This window comes from Anomaloglossus baeobatrachus, chromosome 11 (genome assembly GCF_048569485.1).
Source record: "Anomaloglossus baeobatrachus isolate aAnoBae1 chromosome 11, aAnoBae1.hap1, whole genome shotgun sequence".
NCBI lineage: Eukaryota > Metazoa > Chordata > Amphibia > Anura > Aromobatidae > Anomaloglossus > Anomaloglossus baeobatrachus.
In genome coordinates, this window is record NC_134363.1 from 25,931,112 (window position 1) to 25,948,159 (window position 17,048).

A 17,048-nucleotide genomic window follows, 5' to 3' on the forward strand; every position below is an offset into this window, starting at 1 on the left:
ATTATAACTCTTTTATTCCATAGGTCTACGTGTTTCGAGGTGTAAAAACCTCTTCCTCAGGACCAAAATATCAACAGTGCCAAATGTATTGTTTTTATGATGGCAGTGTCTGATTTATTTTCCTGCAGCATCGCTCTGATCAGGAGAAACGTTCATCTCCTGTGAGTGACGGTGCTCTGTCAGCTCTCACAGGAAGTGAGTCATGGCAGTGCCAGGGGTCATCTGCTGACCCCACACTATCATGGCACTACATTGGTGCCCCGTGATCACATCACAGGGATGCAGATGGCGGCGGGGAGTGACGCGATCATCGACGTGGTCCTTTAAATTGTGCTTTCAGTTCTTGACAGCGGTAAGGGGTTAACATGCGGGGGTAGATCTCCGATCTACCTGCGCCTGTTTGTTGCACATAGCTGTTGCTCAGGTCAGTATATATGTGAAATTAATACAGCAGGATTACTGCCGGTGCCCTTAGTAACCGGAGGGAGGCAACCAATCACGTACTAGTAAATTATTGGCTGTCAAGGGGTTAAAGGGCCAGCAACCATATAGTTGCTAATGTGGGGCAACCTAATAAGTCATTATAAAATCTGTAATTAGCTAGTGCAGAAGTAAGTAGGATGTCATTTATGAAAATTTCCTCACAGTAGGATCATTTTTGTTGTCTATAGCAACCAGAGCGCAGATTTCAGCATTAAAGCTGCTGAGGTAAAGTGAAAGCTGAGCTCTGATTGGTTGCTATGGACAAGTATAATAGACTGATTGTGAGGCAGTTTTCATAACTGAGATTTGTGCCCCTTCAGGACACAATGTTTCTGCTCTATCTATATACAGTGTGTCCACCCATATCCTGTCCACCGTCATTAACTTGAGAACGGCGGCAGCTATAGGCATAGAAGTGGTGTCTAGGTATAGTAAAGTAGCCATGCGATACACAATGACACCACCTATAGCGCCACCTGGTGGAAAACAACAGAGTTAACATTTTTATCTCGAAAACGGAACGAGATAGAGAAAAAAAGTGAATTACAAAGTTGTAGGACATCATCAATTCAATATGAATTGACACCTTGTATACCTTGGTGTAGCTTTATTACATATTGTTTACATTGATCTTTTTGTGTAATACATCTGTCTCTTGGGTACAGTGTAATAACGTTCATTTGCTCTAGCACCTTATCCATTTGTTTACATCTTTGCACCTGATTGGTAGCTGCATCTACCTTTGTTATGCACCACAGCCCCTTAGTATGATTACTTTTACATCTGGGGCTGTTTATCTTGCATAAAGATATATTAAATCAGTATAATATCTATATTTGGCTGTTAGTTCCTCTGTGTTTAGATGACCGTACATGTTATCTTCTACTAATATATATTGTTTGTCCTTTTGTCACAAAAGGGTGTTTTTGACATATGTCCTTTTAACATTTCTTATTAAAAGTTATATTTTATTATACCATAGCTATTTTTCTATCTGAATTGATGTTGTATCCTTCCATTGCTTATTCATTTTTTTAATACTGCTTGCTACAAATTAGCCAGTGAACCACATTTCTAGGTATTGTTAGTTAGAAGTGCCTGCTCTAAATTTGCTAGTGAACTAGCTAAATAGGTCTTGGCACTTTTCAGTGCCAGTTCCAAATTATGCAGTAAACCACATTTCTAGGTATTGTTTCTTAATAGTGCCTGCCCTAAATTTGCTAGTGAACTAGCTAAATAGGTCTTGGCACTTTTTAGTGCCTGCTCCAAATTATGCAGTGAACCAATTTTCTAGGTATTGGTACTTTTTAGTGCCTTCACAATATTGCCATCTCAGTCAAGAAATAAAGAATTTATCTTTTGTGTCAGGTGTCTGACAGGTGTGGGCGCAGGGTTGCGAAACATCTGTTTGAAAATTGAAGGGTAGATCAACGACGAGTGGTAAATGACAACAAGGTTGTGGTGGAACGGTGAATAGGCAGGGTGTTCAAGGTGTATGTATTGGACATTGTAATGTTAGTCAAAGCTCTACTGAGCAAACACCAGCTCATCCTATCCCAAGAGAAATAAGAGCAGGTTCAATTAGTGACAACCTACTCCTCTAGATTTCTTTGGCAGCTGAATATTGCTTCTACTACAAAATCAGGGTGATAAACAGCAAGTACTAGAGTGGCTGGAAAGTGCTGCATCAAGTTTCCTTTTCTCCTCTTCCTGCACCTCAACAACATACACAGTTCATTCCTCAGTGGTGCCTCCACAATTACATTTGTTTCCCCCAGCGTTACAATTCTCCAACTGGAAAACTGTGAGGTACCACACATGGGCGAGTCTGCAGAGCTTTTCATACATTCTATCCCATGAGCTTCAGAGGTCTGCTCCAGAGATTCACAGACTCAAGAAGAGGAAAGCATCTGCATCGTTGCCCAAAATCCTTGTGAGTTGGATCCAGGCCCGGACATAGCAGGGTCCCAGCAGGATCCCAACCCTCATCAACTGATTTTATGCCCCAGGGGTTGAGGTGATGATGATGAGACTCAAATACCTGAGGAACACTCATACTGTCCTGTGATGTCAGGAAAAGGAGGAGTGGGACAACATAGAGCCTGAAGATGAAATTGTATATTCCACTTGGTGAACCCAAAGACACGCAGCTGTGTAGCTAAGCAGATGATGAGGAGGAGAAGGAAGATGAAGAGGTTATGTTGGAAAATCCCACACAAACACGTTGTGATGCAACCATGAAAAGCACTACATCCTCACCAACAACTCTGGCTGTGGCCAAGCAGTGGTTGCAGGTCTGCAGTTCGCAGGAAGGGTTGCCTAGCCTAGACTTTTTTGAGACTGCAAAAGATGACCCAACTTTTGCTATCTGCCAGTATTGTAAACAACGACTCAGGAGAAGCAAAAATTCAAATAGTTTGACTGCTACATGCATGAATTAGCACATGGCAATCAACCTGCATTACTTTAGGAATATTACTGCACTAAAATGGGGCCTAACAGGCCTACAAAACCACCAGCTGACAAATTAACCTCATCTGCTGCTGCCTCCTAGGGGCACTTTGCACACTACGACATCGCAAGCCGATGCTTGCGATGCCGAGCGCGATAGTCCCCGCCCCCGTCGCAGGTGCGATATCATGTGATTGCTGCCGTAGTGAACATTATCGCTACGGCAGCTTCACATGCACTCACCTGCCCTGCGACGTCGTACTCGCCGGCGATCCGCCTCCTTCCTAAGGGGGCGGGTCGTGCGGTGTCACTGTGACGTCACACGACAGGCGACCAATAGGAGCGGAGGGGCAGAGATGAGCGGGATGTAAACATCCCGCCAACCTCCTTCCGCATTGCAGCCGGGACGCAGGCAAGGTGATGTTCCTCGCTCATGCGGCTTCATACACAGCGATGTGTGCTGCCGCAGGAACGAGGAACGACATCGGACCGTCGCTGCAACGTAATTATGGATTTCCCAGACATTACACCGATGATACGATTACGATGATTTTGCGCTCGTTAATCATATCATCTAGGATTTACACACTGCGATGTCAAGTGCGATGCCGGATGTGCGTCACTTTCGATTTGACCCCTCCGACATCGCACGTGCAATGTCGTAGTGTGCATAGTGCCCCTTACTCCTGCATCACCGTCGAACCTATTCTCACACAGATCTCCGACCGCAGAATCTCTACTTGTTTACCAGCCACAGTCAGGGTAAGTGAGAGCCCATCTGCTGTTATGGAAGTGACCATGCTGGTGTTTTTTACCTATATGAGACAGCGAGGCCACATCCTGTGTGTTGCATGGAGCATACCTCACAGCTATCCAAAGATACTATGGGGAAATGGGAGGGGGCAAAAATCAATTCTAAAGTTCCCTTTTTTCGGGTGTATTCCCATGTACCGCTTCCCACCCAAACAAGGATATAGAGTTCTTGTCTTCTTCTGTTTTGTGTCTTCCTCCTGCTCTTTCATCAAATCAACAGGGTGATGCCTGGGTCAGCGCCAACAGGTGTCATATAGTGCTGATGACTCTGTGCAGCCAACCAATTACTGTAATGTGGCATTACAGTGCCAATTCCTACATGTGGGCTGCTCTGTAAAGAGCGCCAACATGTAGGGATGGGGAGCCGAGCATCAGTCCGAGCATCTCGCTGGTACTCGGAGCTCGCCGAGTATCCCGAGTACTCAGATGCTCGGGAGAGCACCGAGTAACGGTGAGCATGCTCGCTCATCCCTACTTGTGAAGGTTACCATGCATTTTAAGCAATTGTAGAAACAAATGTCGTGTCACACATACCACCAAATAGTATCATTAAAGATCACAATTTGATACACACATAAAAAGCTCTTATATAACAGGAAAAAAAAAAGTGATTGGCATATGAAAAAGGCAACACAAAATATATTTTGTTATACAAAGTTTTAATACAAAACTAAACCCAACAAACAATAACAGCATTTTAGGGGGCGAGAGGGGTTTACACCATTATTCAGTACATTATATGGTAAAATGAAAGTTTTCATTTAGAAATACAAATTGTCTAGCAAAAAACAAGCCTTTGTACAGCTATGTGACAGGAAAATACAAAGGTTATAGCTAAAAAGTTAAAAAAGGACACATTTTCTAGGCATTAAGATGTTTAACATACAAGAGATAGAAAAGAAGAAGTAATGGCCCTCAGTTCTGTAGGTGCACAGATAAGGGTGCTTTACACGCTGGGACATCGCTAGAGATGAGCGAACCGGTCATGGTTTGGCTCGAGTTCGGTTCGCCGAACGGAGGTCCCGTTTGAGTTCGGTTCGGCGAACGTTCGACGAACCGAACTCGAACTGCATAGGAAACAATGGCAGGCATTCACAAACACATAAAAACACCTAGAAAACACCCTCAAAGGTGTCCAAAAGGTGACAAACAACTCACAACACAACACAAACACATGGGAAAGTGACAAGGACATATACTCATGCGAAAACAAAAGAGCTGGACAAGGAAAAAGAGGAGGAGACACAGATATGAGTATATGCAAGGAAACATCGATGCCATTACTGTGCAACTTGAGCCCTGCTCATTTTAGGCTTCCAATCTGGATAAATTGCCTGAGCTTGCCACGTACGCCTTGGGGATCTTGTCGTGTCCTGCAGCCAGCGTTCTCTCGGAACCTGTCTTCAGTGCTGCTGGGGGTCTGCTGGCAGATAAGCACACGTGTCTGTCAACTGACAATGTGGACATGGCTCTCAGAGGACTTTTCTTCCCCTGGGTCAGCCAGGGGAGGCGAAAGGCACGCGTATTTTTGAGAGTGCTTCATGCAAAGCATCTTTTTCTTTTTCAAAAGGGGGGTCAACTGATGCCAGTCAAGTGGGGTGTGTGTAGCCCAATTGGTGGAAACGAGGGAGACTGTGGTTGGAGTCCCCTCGCTGTGTTTCTAAAAGAACCAAGATGAACAAGTCATGGCTCTCAGAGGACTTTTCTTCCCCTGGATCATCCAGGGGACGCGAAAGGCACACGTATTTTTGAGAGTGCTTCATGCAAAGCATCTTTTTCATTTTGAAAAGGGGGATCAACTGATGCCAGTCAAGTGGGGTGTGTGTGGCCCAATTAGTGGAAACGAGGGAGACTGTGGTTGGAGTCCCCTTGCTGTGTTTTACATGATTTTCGAAGGGCATGACATGCCTAAGAGGTTGAGTTTCATCATCTGCAACTTGTTGGCAACAGAAAGGCTGCCTTTACACCCTTTTGAGACCGAGGATTTTCGAGACCTTATGCCCATTGCAGTGCCCCAAGAGCCGAAGGCCAGTCGTCACTCCTTCTCCAAGAAAGGCGTGCCCGCGCTACCACAGCAGGTCGCACACAACCTCACCGATTCCTTGAGAAACTCTGTGTGTGACAGGGTGCATTTCACCACAGATACTTGGACCAGTAAGCATGGACAGGGGAGTTACATGTTGCTGACTGGGCATTGGGTAACTATGGTGAGAGATGGAGAAGGGTTTGCTGTACAAGTCTTGCCGTCCCCACGACTTGTGTGTCAATCTTTCCTCTGTATGTACAAGTTCCTCCACTGCTTCTGCCTCCTCAACCTCGTGTGGGTCCTCCACCTCGGCCCAAACCCTGTGTGGTCAGGCCACCCTTCCTTGTAACTGCGCCCAAGGAAGCCCACACACCTCCTTACTATGCTGGCAGCACAGCTCAACAGCATGATGCGGTCGACTCTTTACTTAGAAATGTCTGGGAAATGTGAGTCACACCGCTGAGGAATTGTGGATGGTAAGCACTGGAGAGTGAGACCGAGTTTCATCAATGGTTGTCTCCACTCAACCAGCAGCCAGGGAAGGTCGGGTGCGACAATGATGCAAACCAGTCTGCGACCCTTCTTCAGGGCAATGTGACACACGTGCCTTGTATGGCTCACGTGTTGAACCTGGTTGTCCAGCAATTTTTAAAACACTATCCCGGCCTACATGGCCTTCTGCAGAGGGCACGGTGTAACGCCTGCTTGGATCGACACAGTCAGATGGGCTGTAAAGGATAGGCTAGAGGCAAGCCACTCACCAAGCTGGACACCCAGAACCCTGAAACCCTTTAACCCCTATACAGGGATTAGGAATTACACAGGGCCCAAGTTGATCACTACCTGTGGAAGGCTGCAGTTCCAGAGAATAGTAGTCATGCAGGGTCAAAAACATTAATTGAGGAAGAGGAACAGAATGGGATGGCCAGGACTTAATCAGAAAACAAGCAGAGGTGAAGTGCGGATCGGCCAACAAGGTACATAAACAGCAAGCAGGAAACGTAGTCAGGTATCAGCACACAAACTCATAAAGCTGAACTGGGGGTAACAGTAACAAGAGGTTCATAGCTTTGTCTGGCAGTGGTCTGCAGAAAGGAGGGGCCTAAAAAAGGGTGTGGTGTCTTCCCATTGGTTGTAGCTGAATGATGGTACTTCATCTGTGAGATACCCACCACCTACATTCAGCCTGTGGTTCTGTATCTGTCAAGGTAACGCAACCCAGTGGGTGAGCATAACCTGCGTCCACCTGCGCCGCAGGCATCGACTCCTTTCCCATCATCAGCACTATGCACGAAAGGAACACGTTGTCACCTGGCGACCGGAGTACAAATTGATTGAGTGGACTACGTTGGTGACTTAACAGCCATGTGCGGCAATGATGCAAACTTGTCTGCGGCCCTTCATCAGGGCAATTTGACACACGTGCCTTGTATGGCTCACGTGTTGAAATTGATTCTCCAGCAATTTTTAAAATACCATCCCGGCCTACATGGCCTTGTGCAGCGGGCACGCTCGCTATGTGCTCACTTCCATCGTGCGCACACAGCAGCTCAACAACTTTCGTCGCTACAGAAGTCTTTAGGTCTGGTGGTTAAACACCTGAAATGCGATGTGCCGACACGCAGGAATTTGAATCTGCACATGTTGCAGCGTTTGTGGCAGCACCGCCGAACCCTGCTGCAATACGTTATGACATATAGCCTGGGATAACTTGATCCAGAGGTGGTGCAGATCATGCTGCTGGAGTGGTGTCAGATCAAGGACCTATGCACCCTTCTACACAGTTTACAAATGGCGACGAAGAAGTTTACCACTGGCGATGCCATTCTCAGCGTGACAATTCTGGTCATCTTCAAGATGGAGCACACTGTAAGCATTATTCGGAGTCAGGTGTTGGTCCAAGAGGAAGGGGAGGAAGTACAGGAGGAGTCATATGCAGAAGGGATAATAAGATCTACAAGGTCCATACGGTAAGCGGCACCTAGGCGGCAGTCATGGTGAGGGAGAGGGATTAACAAGGGCGCATAGTATCAGCAAAAAGTGTTGAGGAAGGTGCAGGAGCCCATGAAGAAATGGAGGACGAACTGGCGATGGGCATGGAAGACTCAGCAGATGAGTGAGAGCTTGCTCACATTTCGGTTGTGCGAGGTTGGGGGGAGAGGGCAGAGAAAGGAGGCACGATTCTCACCTCTCTGCCACCAACACACCAAGGACTTGGTCCTCCTGGATGCACAAGACACATGAGCGCCTTCTTGCTGCACTACCTACAACATGACCCTCGGATTGTACGAATTCGAAGTAATGCTAACTAATGGGTTGCCACACTGTTAGATCCCGGGTAGAAGACAATATTTGGCGAAATAATTCCTGCCATAGAAAGGGACGCACGTATACAGGAGTATCTGCAGAAGGTGGTACGCAATCTTAGATCTGCTTTTCCACTAAACACCAGTGCTGCACAGAGTGAATCTCAACACTTTCTCATGGATAGGAGGAAATGGGCTTTTACTTGTCCACATCTGAGGGACCGAGGGCTGGCTGCTGTGCTGAGATGGCGTTGAGTACGGTGTCCCTGCAGAGTTGCACTTTTGGTCATATACCAATGAGTTGAAAAAGGACAGATGCTGGTGGAAAGGAGAACAGGTGTGTTGAAAAGGGTAAAAATGTTTTTGTCCGTGGGTTTGGTGGTTAAGCAAAAGTAACATTTGATGAAGAAACATCATCTGTTACGGTGGGACTGGCAGATTTAGATAAGGTGGTATATACTATGTTACCGCTATATAACGAAAATTAATAAGAAAAGAAAGAGAAAGGTATATATTCCCATCAGCAGTCAGTGTCCACCGTGCTCCCAGATGGAAAAGGAGAGGTTGGCAACGCGAAGGTTAGGTGGAGGATACAGATCTGTGTGGCTATGAAACTAATAGTAGTCTGAACCAAGTTAGACGCCACTCGGATCTTGAGACTGGGAGCCCTGTTAGCGTCACAGGGTCCACACGCCCACCCAGCCCAGGAACTCCCTGTTAACATCACAGGGGCCATTGAGTACGCTGACCGTGTGCATTGGGGCCACACCTGTGGACAGCAGGCGCATCAGCAGCAGCAGGCCTGTTAATGCCACTGGGCTGCACAAGCAGGACTTGTAGGACAGGAGCTGGTCTTAACCGTTCGGCGTTACCAACTGTGGTGGCGGCCTGCATCGACGCCCTATCCCTGCCTACCTCTGGCCTAAAGCCGCAATGGGTTCAACACATGGAGGTGTGCTCTTTCGGAGCATAATAGAAGACTGCGCACCTCCTTGTTGGCTCCAGCCCGTTTTATAACCTGGGTCCGCCCCAAACCAGTGTGGACCACAATGCACCTCCTGGAGACAAAAGCAGAGTGACACGTCATGAGTGGCATAACTAGCATCCTATTTGGAACCGCAACTTCAATAATGACCTCATGGCTGTCACGACACAATCACCACACCAGTCATCGTCTGACCATCAATAATGAGGTGAGAAGTCATAGGGGCGGGCCTCTGCAAGCTATTTAGGAGTGGCCTGGCCACATCGTCAGGACACCTGATGCCCTGTGGTCTATATGGGCCCCCCACATCAGGGGCAGGGCCAAAGAGTTCATTACCGGACCTAGTCTCTGATGCAGTAAGTGCCTGAGCATGCTCAGTAGCATGAAATACAGTCTCTGAAAAAAGACTATCAGCTTTAGCATGGTGTCTAGGCACAAAACAGGACTTGGACCCGGCACGGAATGCAAGTACCTGTGCAAAGAGGCTTTTCACACTAAGTGTGGGAGCATGCGCTGTATCACGAAATGAAGACTTAGCGTCAGGAATGGCACAGTCAGGCTGAGCATACTCACTAGGCGAAACACTGTAGTTAGGCTGCAGCTGGGGTAAATCGGCACACGCATGCGCACTAGCTGCCTCTCCACACTTACACGTGGAGGAGAAATTGCTCTTCGGGTGTGGACTTGGAGATGCTGTCTATGAACAGAAGGAAAAGCTAAAGAAAGCCTCACTTTCTATCCCTCCGAATGATCAAATGCAGCAAGGAAGTCCCTGAGTTTGCTATAAAATAAGCGTAGCAAAATGTGCATGAGGGTGTCATGCAGAGGTGCTAGAAATAGCTTGGCACCAGTGGGACACTAATGGAGTACAACAGCCAGTTCTTGTATGCCACTAAATGGCAGCATTTTTTGCTATCATTATAGCTTATTAAAAACAGAGCAGGAGGGTGTCCTGCACAGGTGCTAGAAATATCTTTGCACTAGTGGGACTATACAGAAGTCCAACAGCCACTTTTAGGATGCCACTAAGTTCACTCAGTGTTTGCTAGTATAATGGCTTTGTAACAATGAGTTTGAGTGTGCAAAGGGCAGGAGGGTACAGTGGCAGGGTTGTGGGTCTCTGGGTAGAGGAATGGAAGCCTGCCTTTCTATCCCTCCTAATGGGGAAATGGAGCGAGGAAATCCCTGACCTTAGCTACACAGACGCTGTCATCTTGTGTAGCTGTTAAACTCTGTTTTCACGGACCTGTCACCTATGGCTCTGACCCTGCCGGTATGAGCCCTTAAAAGGACTGATAGAAACTTCTATCCCTATTCTGTACAGCGCTGTGTATAGAGCGTATACAGCAGTATCGTAGATAGGCGTTGCGCCAGCGGTGACTGACACCAAGGACTCAGAAGGCAGATAATGGCGTGCTGGAGGAAAATGTCCGTTTTTATAATGCAGGGACATGTGACATGGACATTCTATCACACATGCCGTTGCTTCTCTGGCTAATAGTCCACTTAGCTGTGTGTGTGTCTGGGATTGGCTGACATGCTGGCCCGCCCCACTACACGCGCGCGCTTAGGAAAGGAAGACAAGAAAAAAAATAAAAAATGGTGATCGCCATTATTCATACAGCAGTGATCTGAATGCGCTGTTCCTGCACACCATACACTGAAATGTCATAATAGTGTGAGTCACAGAGCGGAAAGCCAGCTAGGAATTAGCTGGTATTTTTGCTGCTAGAACCGTTCTCGAACGTATCTAGAACTATCGAGCTTTAGCAAAAATCTCGAGTTCTAGTTCGATCTAGAACAGCCCCCAAAATCACTCGAGCCGTGAACTGGAGAACCTCGAACCGCGAACCGCGCTCAACTCTAGACATCGCTAACGATATATCGTCAGGGTCACGGTGTTTGTGACCCACATCTGGCATCGTTAGCGTCATCGCAACGTGTGACAGCTAGGATCGACGATTAATGATCGCAAAAACGTCAAAACTCGTTGATCGTTGACACGTAGCTCCTTTTCATAATATCATTGGTGTTGCATGCCGCTGGTTGTTCGTCGTTCCTGCGACACCACACATCGCTATGTGTGACACCGCAGGAATGACAAACATCTCCTTACCTGCGTCCACCGGCAATGAGGAAGGAAGAGGGTGGGCGGCATGTTCCGGCCGCTAATCTCCGCCCCTCCTCTGCTATTGGGCGGCCGTTTTGTGACTCCGCTGTGATGCCGCTGTGACGCCGCTGTGACGCCGAACGCACCTCCCCCTTGAAGAAGGGATTGTTCTGCAGCAACAGCAACGTCGCTGAACAGGTATGTGCGTGTGACGCTGTTGTAGCGATATTATTCGCTACGGCAGCGATCACCACATATCGCACGAACGACGGGGCGGGTGCTATCGCTCGCGTCATCGCTAGCAATCGCTAGCGATGTCGCAGCGTGTAAAGCACCCTTTAGGGTCCCAACCCTTCCAGTATACAGGAAAAGAAGCTGGCACTCAAAAATTGCAGGTGAAAAAAGACAAATATTTTATTCCATTTAAAAAGAAAGTGTGTGTAACAAAGATGTTTGACGTTTCGGTCAATTTTGGACCTTTTTCAAAATAACACACTGGAGATTGGGCTAGCCTGTATACTAAAACAAAAGAAAAAAGAGGAAAAGACGATCAAAGTCCTATTAGGTGCAAACAATATTTTTTATTAATAAGGTCAGGAGGATAAACACCACAATGTGTAATTTAATTTAAAATCAATAACATGTGGACTAAGAATGGCTCTACAATAATAGTTGCAAAATGTGCCATCATTCATAGCATTTTATCACTACCTTGTAATATATAGGATGAAAATACATATATAGCCTCAAAATAATGCATGAATTAAACCTTTCAATGTAAAGGAAGTATAATAAGTACTTTCCTCTTTGATCAATTGAGAGGTAGGAAGCAGGTATAATTCGTCAATCTAATGACACAATAAAATATACATAATCCTAAAAGGACATTATCAATTGTATCATGATTAGAAGGATCATATATAGGGAGGGGATCCGCAGCTATATAAATTTATTTACCAGACCACAATGTGTCATATAGGCATAGACCATCACAGATCCCATTAATCGCTATATAGAAAGCCATTCAAGCTTATCTACCGTTCAAAAGGTGCATGTAGCCAGACCAACCACTAGGTGTCAGCAGAGGTCGGCATAACCACCCATCCTAGGTTCCCATAAGGGTTTACAGGGAGATATTAAAAGGTAATTTACCTGCACTAATGAGAGCCAAACAAGTCCACGAACACGCCCTACACGCGTTTCGGCAATGCCTTCGTCCAAAGCCTCTGGACGAAGGCGTTGCCGAAACGCGCATAGGGCGTGTTCGTGGACTTGTTTGGCTCTCATTATTGCAGGTAATGTGCACCTACAGAACTGAGGGCCATTACCTCTTCTTTTCTATCTCCTGTACTTTCAATTATTCATTTTGCATTGCTACCCTGTTAATTCTTCTTTTTTTTCCACTATGTTACTGACATCACATCATTCTGTTTTCACCTGCAATTTGAGTGCCAGATTATTTTTCTGTAACATACGGGAGATAACAGGAATATGTATTACACATCAGTAGAGCGAGTATTTCCGGCATCTTCTCCTTCTCTGCACAGGTCCTCAGGATTTTCATCTAAGGCTCTTTCTATCCTGGCCGGGATGGATCTGAGGAAACCTTGTCGGAAACCCGGTCCCATAAATACATAAATGATTGGATTCATGCAGCTGTTAACACAAGCCAGGGTGATAACAATAGTATTAACTGTATTGAATGTAATAAAATTGCTGTTATACTTGTGTGTAAATGGCCAGATGTAATATGGAAACCAGCAAATAAAGAAACCCAATATAACAGCGGTGATGATTCTGTAGGATCTCTGAGATCTCTGGGATCTCTTACTTTGTCTTATTTTGTAGAAAACGGTAAGATAACAGATCAGGATGATGAGAAAAGGGATCACAAACATTATAACTAATCTGAGCAGTCGAGCTTTCTGTCTTATTTCATAGAAATTAGGATATCTATTCCGAAGTCCTACACACCATTCCCTTAAATCCCCCAAATAGAATATGTATACATAGAACACTAAACCAGTTATAATGAGGCTCAGGACCCAGATGATCGCTGCAGAGATTCTGACCACATTACAGGTTCTATGGACTTTGGCCCAGAATGGCCACATGACGGACACCCAGCGGTCAATACTCATGGCCGTCAGGAGGAGAACACTGGTGGTCATGTTTAGATTCATAAGAAAAATGCTTGATATGCAATATTTGATATTAAAGATTAATGATAAAAATGTAACCCAGTCAGCAATTCTCAGAGGAATAGACGCACAGCACAGGAAGTCCGCGATGGCCAGGTGGAGGAACCACACAGCATTGACTGTGTTCTTCATCCTGAATCTGGCAATCCAGATGACCAATCCATTACCGATAATCCCGAGAGCAAAAACAATGCTGTATAAAATAATTGATATCTTCGGCAAAATGAACATAAAATAATAATAAGGGATGTAATTGTCAGGTGATGTAATAAAATCGTAATATGACCTGCGAAGACATGATAAAGTAAATGATAGGCACATACATAATATATAGTTTATAAACTTTTTACCTTGAATAAAGGGGTATATATGGAGGACGGGGGCTGACATTAAATTCACATTGTGGTTTTAAAGATCATACCACCATCCTTTCCCCATTCTAAAACCAGAGGTCACATTTTTAAAATTCATGCGAGGAAATTTGTGAAACGTCATGTGACTTTACATCCAAAGTTTAAAGAGACATTTAAAAGTTTGTACCTACAGATATGTAAATACTTTAAGAAACACTCCCATCAACGTTTTTAACCTCTTAATATCTTGCAATCATCATATTACATAGCACGGTTTACTTTCAATTATTCATTTTGCATTTCTACCCTGTTAATTCTTCTTTTTTTCCACTAGGTTTATGACATCACATGATTAAAAACTGACTAGCTAAATCCTTCTAAGCTCCATGTAGAAACTCTTCCCTGCATAGGTCATCACTGCAAGAGTCAATCCGAGGGGAAAGAGGGAGCAGCTGGGTCAAGAGTTAAAGAGGTGAATAATTCTTACAGGGACAAGAGACTTCCTATTTCTACATACAGCAGAGAAAAGAGAAGAATTTACTGGGTAGAAAGGCAATATGAGCAACTGTAAGTACATGGTGCTGTTTCATATGATGGTTGCAAGATATTAAGAGGATACAAAATTTGATGGAGGTGTTTCTTTAAATTTTCACAACATTTAAAGATTCTACTATAGGAATTTTAAAAAATATAGAGCAACTTCCTGCTCTCTGGCCTCCCTTCCAACACTCTTGCACTCCTCCAATCTATCCTGAACTCTGCAGCCCACTTAATCCACCTCCCCCCCTCGCTATTCCCTGACCTCTCCACTCTGTCAATCCCTTCACTGGCTTCAAATCGCCCAAAGACTCCAGTTCAAAACATTAACTATGACCTACAAAGCCATCCACAACCTGTCTCCTCCTTACATCTGTGTCCTAGTCTCCCGGTACCTACCTGCACGCAACCTCCAATCCTCACAAGATCTCCTTCTTTACTCTTATCTTCTCTTCTCTTCCCACAATAGCGTACAAGATTTCTCCCGTGCCTCCCCCATACTCTGGAACGATCTACCCAAGCATATCAGACTTTCTCCTACCATGAAAAGCTCCAAGAGGAACCTGAAGATCCTCCTCTTCCAACAAGCCTACAACCTACAATAACACTCAGTCCAGTACACCACTGCGCAACCAGCTCTGTCCTCACCTATTGTACCCTCACCAATTTCCTGTAGACTGTGTACCCTCGCGGGCAGGGTACTCTCTCCTCCTGTTTTGTACTGTTAATGATTGTTGAATTAGTTTTTATGTACACCCTTTTTCACTTGTAAAGCGCCATAGAATTAATGGCGCTATTATAACAAATAATAATAATGCTAGCAAAACCTCCTCTACAAGCCGAGTATAATGAAATCCTCTTCAAAACTGTTTGTCTTCATCATTGCTCTCCTACAGCTAATAGAATATGTTCAGAAAAGCAATTGCCAGTTTTGAACTCCAAATAGCATTAGATAATTACTTTTTATTACCAGGCAACCCCAACAACTGAGAATATGAACAATACCCAGACATCTGAGCATGTCTACTGCTTTCTGTAGAATATTTTGCTTAAAAAAAACAGCTGTGCTTCACAATAAATTATTGGAAAGAGAAAGTCTATTTCTGGTCTAGTCATATCTGTGCTGTTTTGTTTTTCTGGGGGCCACAATGCAGAGTCAAATCTGATTTTCCAAAGTATAGAGTTTTTGAAAATCCGCCATGCAGATTTAAATAACGTCATTTTGCTAAGCTGTAGAAATCCAGAAAATGGTTACAAAATAAAATATTACTAACCATACTGCTCAGTTGCACTGCACACCTTCATGCCTGCATCCCCGCTTCTGGTCCTCTATGACTCTTCTTCTCCCCATTGGTTGTCATACACATTCTCCAAGGTGTCTTTACGAAAAGACTAGGACATTGAGGCACATGTCATGACATCATAACATTATGTTGTATGTCACCTAAGTGATGACATGCATAGACAGTGACCTCTGTGGCTTATCTGATCCAGAAAACCTGTCTTTAGGGTGCTTTACATGCTATGACATCGCTAACGATATATCATCGGGGTCACGTCATTAGTGACGCACATCCAGCGCCGTTAGCGTCATCGCAGCATGTGACACCAAGAAGCAACGATCAACGATCGCAAAAATGTGAAAAATCGTTGATCGTTGACACGTCACTCCTTTTCATAATATCGTTGGTGGTGCATGCCGCTGGATGTTCATCTTTCCTGCGGCGTCACACATCGCTATGTGTGACGCCGCAGGAAAGACGAACATCTCCTTACCTGCGTCCACCGGCAATGAGGAAGGAAGGAGGTGGGCGGCATGTTTTGACCGCTCATCTCCACCCCTCCTCTGCTATTGGGTGGCCGCTTAGTGACGCCACAGTGACATCGCTATGACGCCGAACTCACCTCCCCCTTGAAGGAGGGATTGTTCGGCGGTCACAGCAACGTCACTGAAAAGGTATGTGCGTGTAACGCTGCCGTAGCGATAATGTTCACTACGGCAGCAATCACCAAATGTCGAACGAACGACGGGGGCGGGTGCTATCGCGCACGACATCCCTAGCTATTGCTAGTGATATTGCAGCATGTAAAGCACCCTTTAGTGTAAAGACACTGGACAGAATATGTCCGAAGAGGAAAAGAAGCACACAGGACAGGATGGAGGGCTGCAGGGATGGCAGGGTGGTTCGGCAGCTTAGTATATTTATTATTATTATTATTATTATTATTTTATTTTTTTTTACATCCTAAATTTATTATGCTTTGGGTAGAGACCACAGAGCACATTAAATAATATTCAGATCACAGAGAACAGCTGTAAATCAAACTTCCTGGTAAAATCAGCATGGTTTCACATTAAATGTAGTGGTTTTTATCCCTGAATATTGATATAATCTAGGGAGAAGGCTTGGCTCTAGATATAAATATGGTCTACCCTGATTGTCTCTTGAGAAATAAAGAACTATGAGTGAAGAATATATACATACGAATCATCATATTGTTGAATATGTTCGGTCAGGTTAATTTCAGCATTGTCCATTCTAAGTTGTTTCCTAGAAGAAAAATTTTTAAAAAATCTATAATAATAGTGATCGTGCACTCATTATGACAGTCCAATAGAGTACGTCTTATCTATCTTCTGTTTATCTATCTATTTTTCTATCTAAAGAAAGTAAATAACAGAGGCAGAACTTCCAAATACTTGCAAACAAGAGGGGGGACTTTAATAGACCAATGGCAATGTTTTGGTCACCACTCCCACTGGACCACAGGGGAACCCGAGC

The 17,048-nt window shown here is 45.0% G+C and overlaps 1 protein-coding gene across 1 annotated transcript; it reads right to left on the reverse strand.

The window, feature by feature from the left end:
- Positions 1-12,460: 12,460 nt before the first annotated feature.
- LOC142256459 (C3a anaphylatoxin chemotactic receptor-like) lies at positions 12,461-16,804 on the reverse strand. The gene is made up of 2 exons (XM_075328153.1): positions 16,752-16,804; positions 12,461-13,661 (listed from the first exon to the last, which is right to left on the reverse strand). Exons 1-2 carry the CDS (start codon positions 16,802-16,804, stop codon positions 12,671-12,673), a joined length of 1,044 nt encoding a protein of 347 aa, XP_075184268.1. The 3' UTR covers positions 12,461-12,670.
- Positions 16,805-17,048: the final 244 nt, after the last annotated feature.